This window comes from Sphaeroforma arctica, assembly GCF_001186125.1.
Source record: "Sphaeroforma arctica JP610 unplaced genomic scaffold supercont1.1617, whole genome shotgun sequence".
Taxonomy (NCBI): Eukaryota; class Ichthyosporea; order Ichthyophonida; genus Sphaeroforma; species Sphaeroforma arctica.
In genome coordinates, this window is record NW_014038941.1 from 1 (window position 1) to 9,066 (window position 9,066).

The 9,066-nt window shown below is 43.9% G+C and overlaps 2 protein-coding genes across 2 annotated transcripts; both read left to right on the plus strand.

Moving 5' to 3' along the window:
* Positions 1–606: 606 nt before the first annotated feature.
* SARC_11302 (delta-aminolevulinic acid dehydratase) lies at positions 607–5,859 on the plus strand (the record flags this gene model as incomplete). Its single annotated transcript, XM_014294612.1, has 6 exons — positions 607–865; positions 1,121–1,269; positions 2,179–2,259; positions 2,774–3,004; positions 3,988–4,117; positions 5,024–5,859. 6 exons carry the CDS (start codon positions 607–609, stop codon positions 5,080–5,082), a joined length of 909 nt encoding a protein of 302 aa, XP_014150087.1. The 3' UTR covers positions 5,083–5,859.
* A 274-nt stretch (positions 5,860–6,133) lies between these two features.
* On the plus strand, positions 6,134–8,950 carry SARC_11303 (hypothetical protein). The gene is made up of 3 exons (XM_014294613.1): positions 6,134–6,361; positions 6,824–7,890; positions 8,099–8,950. The coding sequence occupies exons 1-3, from the start codon at positions 6,197–6,199 to the stop codon at positions 8,625–8,627; spliced, it is 1,761 nt and encodes a 586-aa protein (XP_014150088.1). The 5' UTR covers positions 6,134–6,196; the 3' UTR covers positions 8,628–8,950.
* The last annotated feature ends 116 nt before the right edge of the window (positions 8,951–9,066 follow it).

Sequence of the window (9,066 nt, forward strand, 5' to 3'; positions counted from 1 at the left end):
TATACTACTATATAATATACTATATACTTATAGTACTATATATATAGTATATATATATATATATATATATATATATATATATATATATACATATACTATATATATATATACATATGTATATATATATACATATGTATATATATATACATATTATGTATCTTATGTGTATCAAATATGTATGCCTATATATATATGTGTGTGTGTATGTATATATATATATATATGTAGATGTATATATGTATATTTATATAATGTATATATACATACATATATATATATTTATATATTCACACACGCATACATATAATTATACGAATGTATGTATAAATCCGTATTTTTTGGTGGAGACATACGTAGAAGAACGTGTTTGTGCCTAAAAATATTATATTGTCGAGATTAGCGCGCGTGTCCATCTATCTAGAATTGTCTCGAGGATACATATATAGTCCTTAAAATATTATGTTGTACTTTGGATGGGTCCGATGCCATCAAGAAATATGCATTTGTATAGGTGTTTGTACATCACTGTGAGTAATAAATGCCGGGTCAAGGAATGCAAAAGTTACTGAGATTGGTTGTGAAAATCTTCATTGGATTCATGTCTACATGAAGCTACATCCAGATGTTGCAGTATGCCTCGTAGCAATCAATACTCACCTCTATCGCTGCTGGTTGTTGGCCTGCGATAGAATCGGTGTCAATCAGCTGCTGGACTTTGTGGCACCGCTCGTGAAGAAAGGGCTGAAGAGTGTGATCCTGTTCGGTGTAGTGAATCAAAGCAAAAAAGACGCACTTGGCACCTGCGCGGACGATGCCACCAACCCCGTAGTATTGGCCCTGCCCATGCTCAGAAAGGCCTTCCCCGGTAGGTTGGGTGCAAACAAGTATCATCAGCTATTCTTCCAGGTGCACATGCTGGCCGTATATGCACCCCATGCGTTGATTGGAGCCGTTCCTGTCCGATGCGGGCGTCGTACTCGAAGCTCTCACGGGAGTCTTCCCTGTACATGCACAAACAACTCTTGGCTTATCTCCAATCCGATGTACCCAATCGCAATGTTTCTCAATACTGTCCTCGTATACTAAGCCCATGTTCCATGCATCTCTGCGTGCTCCACAGACCTCCTGCTAGTGGTTGATGTCTGCCTATGTCCGTACAGTGATACGGGTCACTGCGGTGTGTTCAAAGCGGATGGGGCGCTTGACAATGGGCCCAGCACCCAGCGCATCGCTGAAATTGCGATCAACTACGCCAAGGCCGGCGCACAGGTATGCAAGGGTTATCACAGGGGCACGGACAGATACACACGAGTCTACGTGTATATGCACAGGCACGTGGGAAATCACCCGCACCAGCTAGTATGGTAATATTGGTCGTGTGTTTATCTTGTACAAGTATGGGAAAGATACGCGGACTGCTGTTGTATGACACTCGCGCACAAGGCACGCCTTGTTGTGTAAGGAGTAGTATTGGATGCACGTGGTTGCACTCTGCTGTGATCGATGTGACACATTGATGGTGTGTGTTATGAAAGTCTTGCGATGATATGATGTGTATCACGGCCATTGTTAAACGGGATCTTTTCTCCATATGGGTGCAGGATGCAGTGGTAATATATAGTACAGGATTATGCAACTTAAACAGTTGTGCCGAGTTTTTTAGTATGTGCAATGACGTGATTTGTAAACAGACAGGTGCTGCTTTCAATTTGCGATTTAAAATGCGTGGCCTGTTGACGGCAACGCCAGGTAATGCACATATGTATATATATATATATATATATATATACAACACAATTATATATATAATATTATATTATAATATTAATATATTATTTATGTATATGTGGGTGTGTGAGTGTGTGTGCATATAAAAATTAACATCGAGGGTATCATGGTCCATTTCATACTAACTCAATGTGAAGTCTGCGGCGAAACATACAACAGAACTTTGTACCACGAACAACAGGTGATAATTTCACCTAGTCATAGGTTGATGCTCAAGTTCTCGACCCCTGAAAAGAACTAGATATCCGCATGCGATCATGCATGTATGTACAAACCGTCGTCTCACTAATCCCAGCAGCAAACATACACTGTCACAGTCACACGGTTGATATGCCAATAAGGACTAGAATGGAGTTCCCTCATTGATGCCTTGTCGCTGTGGTTTTGCAGGTAGTGGCTCCCTCAGATATGCTAGATAACCGCATCGACGCCATCCGGGGTGGTCTGAGGGATGCTAACCTGGACGGACAGGTGAGTGTGTGACGTATCTTCGCGGTATGTGCAGTCGTTCGCAAGGGTGGGATATACACCCATACAATCAATCCATGCGCTGACATCAATGTGTATCAGGGTACTTGGTCTTGTGTGCGTATGGATCGTGTGTACTTGTGGTGTGTGGGAGCGTTAAGTACTCAATAGGCCGGGACAGAATCACACTATGACGCGAGTGTGTCACCAGAAGGTATAACCTCTTCGGTACTGAAAGACACGGCTACGTTCAAAGCATATCCATACATGCCTGCACAACCCCCACATCAGCTAGTACACGCCCAGCCCCACGGCACCACCCATTCTCTGTGTCACACAGGGGAGGTTCACTGGGTACAATGCCAAGTTCTACTCACCTGTTCATTATGTACATATATGCATATACATATACATACACATGCGCGTATACGTACACATACACATACACGTACACATTTTTATATACATATACATATACATAATATATGCATATTCATATTCATACATACACATACAGGTGAGTATTATGAGTTACAGTGCCAAATTCGCGTCGGCCTTCTACGGCCCCTTCAGAGCAGCGGCTGGTTCCGCACCTTCGTTCGGCGACAGGCGCAACTACCAGCTACCCCCTGGCGCTCGGGGGTTGGCTATTCGTGCTGGTGATAGGGATGTGGTTGAGGGGGCGGATATGCTCATGGTCAAACCAGGAGGGCCGTATCTGGATATCATCAGAGAGCTTAAGGACAAGGTGGGGCGTGTGCTGGTTCTCTTGTACGTAGTCTGTAGTTCGGTACGCTTGGTAGTTATGGTGTGGTAGATTTTAGCTTTGTGCATGCAAGGGGTACTGGTTTTTGATATGTATTTTTATGTGCAAATCATGCGGGCTAAGTATACCTGCTAAAGGGGCAAGGTGCGGCGTGTACTGGTTCTCTTGTATGTAGTCGGCATTTCGGCCGGTGGATTTAAGTTCTGCGCAAGGGGTACTGGTTTTACATCTATATTTGACGTGCAAGTCATTCCGGTTGCTAGTGGCAACTGATTGTCCACTGGAGATGTAGCGTGCGATTTGCTTTCTTGTGTATACAAAGCAAGTGTAGTTGTGCGTGTCATGCATGTAGCAACTTCAGTTGACTGCGGCATGAGTATTTGAGAGGTTTTATGGTTTATTGCCGTACGTTCGTTTCCCAGTGCATTGTAATCACTTGTATAGGGTCAGCGCCTATTGGCTGCCGTACCCCACCCTGCTCTATACTATCAATTGTACTGTACCATAGTACCCTCAGCCACACGTGTGTGCGAGGGCAGGTAAGAAATATGCGGCTGTTCACCCGTGTGTGCTTCCTAACACATTAGCAGCTGTCTTGACTCCACAAATGATCCTTAGCAAGTGATAAAGATGTACCACACGCTAAGGCCAAGTTGGAGCCCCAGCAGCACCCGTAGCTACCCTTCTATGCTTTGTACAGTATTCTCTACTACCCACGCTATTCTCTACTACCTACGCCTACCCATGCTATTCTCTATTACCCACGCCCGTATACCAGTATTCAAGAGGCTTTGGTGTATCTGCCGTCACCATCCGTGCTTGTTGTGCACATTGGTGCGTCCTACCTATCCATCAGCTACCTCTGCAGCCTTCAGTTAAACAGGTACTTGCACAATGCGCCTGCTCATCCCCACAGCCCACTCAACCCCCCCCTTTACAACCACCCCCCTTACAACCCTCGACAGTACCCGCAACTACCCATGTGTGTGTACCAAGTGTCGGGCGAGTATGCACTCATGTGGCACGGAGCCGCCGCCGGTGCAATAGACCTGAAACGGGGAGTACTAGAGACCATGACGTCTTTCAGACGCGCAGGTACGCTTATTCATTCTTGGTGAATTCATGGTGTGGTCGCTGGTGTGAGTTGGATTGGATTCACAGATCAAGCTGTAAACGGTTATATGAGTATGAGCACGGCATCTCACAGTCAGTATACTGTAGCATGACAGAAACGTGCTGGATGTGTCAATCATGATGTAAGCGGTTATATGAGTATGAGCACGGCACCTTACAGTCAGTATACTGTTGCATGACAGAAACGTGCTGGATGTGTCAATCATGAACACTCGGACGGTATCATGTCACATAGTAAGCGACAATCGGTGCGAACCGCCAATCGCTTCTATGTTAGATATCTTTATGTTTCGCAATTGAGTTGCTTATGGAGAGTTCGGCACTACACAGTGGCGTCTGGGTGCTGCTTGAGTCTCAAAATCTTACGAAACATTCAAATTTTGTAATTCATGATAACATGTGTACTTCTGAACGGTTTCTTTGGCATGTAGACTTATTCAGCCCAGCAAGCCACGTAGCCTACCTCGAAAAGCTCGAGTACTCGGAGGGTTGATGCGTTTTGTATGAGTGCACACAGGATTGATGTGGCAACCTGATGCCTGCTTGTGGCAGTGTCGCATGAGTTGAGTTCCAGACGGCTGCTAGTGTAGTAGAGCTGGGCCAGCTGTATGCACATCTTTTCATCCAAATTTGTGCACATACCTGTAAAGCCACCTTTTCATTCAGATTTGTGCACATACCTGTATATCCACCTTGCACAAATCGTTAGATACCGGACGTATAGTGTAACACGAAAGTTTTGGTATAGTACTGCTAGTTGACGTGTGTATGCAAGGGCTATGGTGGGAACCACATCAAGCATATTCGAAGCGTCTCCTTTATATCCAAATGTTTTTAAAATTGCCCGTCATCTCTATCCCTGTACAGGTTGCGATTGTATAATCACATACTATACACCAATGCTTCTTGACTGGTTAGATGAGTAATGGAACAGCAGGACTGCACACATACCACAATCACAGCAAGAGTCGAAGACGATTTTATATTTCACAGTCGGGTTGGGGTCACTCACCTTCACCTCGGCCGGCGGGCGAGCAAGTTGCTCGGTCAAGCTATTTCTTGGCATTTTAACGGCAACAGAAATAATCAAAATGCACAATAGGAAACCACAAAGAAAACAAATGTACAGGGGAAAGAGACCTGACGAGTGTATTACAATCGATATTTTGAAAACCCATGTCATATTCATCTGTTCCGCAGTCGAATTCACAATGTCAATAGTGGTCTGGTACTCGTTCAAGTATGTGTTGCAATCGTTAAGACCGTGATCGACTTCTGCAGCTCTCATCACGGCTATCCTGAAAATACACCATAACTGTCTACTACTAATCTAAATCGATACATACGTCACAACCTGTTGATAGTACGAACAATATTTGGCGTGTTGCAATTTTGCGCCTTTTTTGGGGAGGCTATCAATTTTACAGAGAATTTGAACTGAAAATGCCAGAGATATGCAAATATCTATATTTCGTCTGTCTTTTTTTTTCATACTCGTTGCTGGTTACCCAGCAGCAACATTGTAGCCGCTTTGACGGTTTCAACTTGCAGTTTTATCTCTTGAATTTTAATAGATTTCCGGCAAGACGTGAAAGATTATCCACTGAAAAACGACTTGCTGTAGACAGCTGACAAACAATCCGAGTTCACTGGAGGGTGGAGCACTAACATTAGTGACTACTCTCATAGCAATACTGAAGTCCAATAATAACCGTCTAAATTTTGCAAATGACAGAACTATAACTATTATTTCATATTTGGTTGCTGTCGAATTTAAAAGAATTGCTATTAGCTGATAGCATGACAAAATAATTTTATTGCTAAAAATACTTCTGATCTATACGTATGTACTTGTATTATTTTCATGAAAAATATCCATGAAAACAACTATCTGTCTATATCAGGCAGCTTATCTTTATAATTGGTGTGAAATATTGAAAAATAAATATACTTAAAGTAAATCTTCAACGTGTAGCAGCAATCCATATTAGCGCTTCCATCGAGTAAACTACACGGCGTCGAAATATATCTAAAACCAACATGTTATCCTCAAAGCTGTGTTTAATAGCAGCGAGTGCTTTGGCTGGCTTCTCGGCTGCCCAGCAGTTACAATGGACACTAGTGAGTCCAGGAAATATTGCAGGCGCACCTGTAGGGCGTGCTAACTTTGGCATAGATTATGATTTAGCAAGGAATAGATTAGTGGTAAGTAAATACGTATTAGTCCTGACGAGTTTTCAGTACCTTACATATTGTGTAGTTGTGGCTCATATTTGGCAGGCTACTTTTTGCATATAATATCTATTGGGGAAAAAAGCATTTCCTCCTAAGTAAGCATACTTCCCAACATAATAACTTTTCTCTTACCATCAACAGAACCATTCAGATAAACCCCACTTCAGTATATTCAACACTCCGTGTAACCGACACATATCCTTCTTTATTGACCACTAGTGAATCCACATATGTGATTACTATACATCAAGTCCTTGATAATGTAAAAATCGTGCTCATTTTAGATGGCCTTCTTTGTCTGCTATCCGGATATCGTGTAAATCTGCTATTTGTACATCATGTAAGACATCAGGTATTGATACTCTTCTCCTTTTAAAAACCTAAATTGCTTCACAACAAAATACTCACATCTTTCCCATTGTTATGCCTTAGATGTTTGGGGGTGCAGCTGGTGGTGCAAGAGACGATACATGGGCGTACAACCTCGACACAAACACGTGGGAGCCGATAGTCACAGCTACGGCCCCTGAGCCCCGTCACAGTTTTATCAGCGGTATCGACAGGATAAACGACCGCATGCTTGTCACGGTTGGACAAGGTAACAGTGGTTTCTTTAACGATGTCTGGGCCTTGGATCTAACTGCACAAACCTGGCAAGAGGTCAACACAACAGGTACACCACCGTTCCGGAGATACGCACCGGCCGGCGGAATCTTCCGTGGTGGGTCGCAAATGGTAGTCTCGCACGGTTTCGAGGCTGAACGTTTCGATGACTCTTTCACATTTGATCTTGATACGTCTGAGTGGCGAGAAGTCACCCCTGCTGGCAAGGACTCGGCTATCCCTTCAGCTCGGTGTCTTGTGGGTAGTACTATGGTTGAGGACGGTCAGACAGTGATGTTTGGTGGGTGCAGCAGCGGAGGCTATGGTGGCACTGGTTGTCCTGGTTTTGACACGTGGCACATGCGCACAAACCCAGCAACACCTGACAAGACTGGACAGTGGACGCAGCTGAGCTCATCGCCTGCTACTCGCAACAGAGGGACGTTGGGGTACATGAGCAATATCAACAGTGTGGTTATGTGGGGTGGTCAGAGTGCGGCACCCTATGGCAGAGATCCAGATGGTTTGGTGAATGTACTGGACTTGGACTCTGGGTTGTGGACACGTGTGTTCCCCATTGTAGATACGGCCACTGGTCTCTCCCCTATCTCAACCAACGCCCTGGGCGTGATGACGTTTGTGGATAATTCGCCAGACTGCGTGTACTTGCTCACATCGGGTATGGATGTTTGGACTATGTGCGGCACCACCACTGCAGGTCTGACTACTATCGATGCAGATACCTTCTTCGACTGGAGGCTGGTGCACGGGGTTCTGATGATGTTGGCGTGGGGTATTCTGATCCCCGTGGGTGTCACGTGCGCTATGTACCGGGGGATGTTCGGCGGCTCTCAAGTCTGGTTCACGATTCATTACTTGTGCAACACATGTGCATGGTATGTAGCTGGATCTTTATTGGTTTTAATGTCCAAGTATATGTGCTTATTGGAATATGTTGATATGTGCCTACTACTACGTAACATTACTGATGCATAATAGTATGTGTGCAGTATCACTATTATGCGTATCAGTCTGTACCTGAATATATAGCGATCAACTTAATACTTAAAACTGATTTCCTTTACTCTTATCTTCATTCTCCAGGATTCTTACTATTGCCGGTTTTGGTATCGCGCTCGTGCTGAACTCCGCCGCCAAGTTCCTGTCCGTACATTCGTACATTGGCCTGGTGATCTTAGTACTGGTCGCCCTACAACCACTAAACGGTTGGTTGCGCCCCCACTTGGTCGAGGGTGTTAAGAAGTCCAAGCGACGCGTTGCCTGGGAAATTGTTCACAAATGGAATGGCCGCATTCTATTTCTTCTCGGAATTGTAAACCCGTTCTTAGGTTTGTATTACATCGGCAACCGAAGTGTGATTACGTTCTCTTTCATCCTCTACGCCACCTGGATCTGTCTATTGACTGTATTCTGGATTGCAATGCCGATTTATCTATGGAAATTCGGATCGCCTAAAGACAAGAACTCCAAATTTGGTACGAGTTCGATTCCTGCCCGATCGTCCAACACGCCCAGTATCAAATCAATAGCAGAACCCACTATCCCAATGCCTAGTGGTCTGTACTCACCGCAGTCAAGGAGACCGACGCTCGTTGATTCCGCGGACGTATGAAGAAGCCTGACTTCGAAGGAATATCAATAATAGTACTAAACAACAATACCAATTATAATAGTACTAAACAACAACAAAAACTAAGCGTAGAGCACGTTGTACGGTTCTGCCTAACCTAAACAATTGTAACCTCTGAAGGGAACGTACGAATGCACGGAATGCAACAGACCAGCATTTGTGTCCCATCTAATAAATATAAGAGATACAAACCATGGACCAGATCCTTGATGTATAATAAATATAAGAGATACAAACCATGGACCAGATCTTTGATGTATAATAAATATAAGAGATACAACCCATGGACCAGATCCTTGATGTATAATAAATATAAGAGATACAACTCATGGACCAGATCCCTGATATATAATAAATATAAGAGATGCAAACCATGGACCAGATCCTTACAGTATAATAAATATAGCGATACAACCCATGG

Bases quoted from the DNA above. Each gene is read 5' to 3' on its own strand.
- SARC_11303 (XM_014294613.1), top strand. From the start codon at position 6,197: ATGTTATCCTCAAAGCTGTGTTTAATAGCAGCGAGTGCTTTGGCTGGC. The intron at 6,362-6,823 runs GTAAGTAAATAC...GTTATGCCTTAG, and splicing joins TAGCAAGGAATAGATTAGTG to ATGTTTGGGGGTGCAGCTGG. The intron at 7,891-8,098 runs GTATGTAGCTGG...TTCATTCTCCAG, and splicing joins TTGTGCAACACATGTGCATG to GATTCTTACTATTGCCGGTT.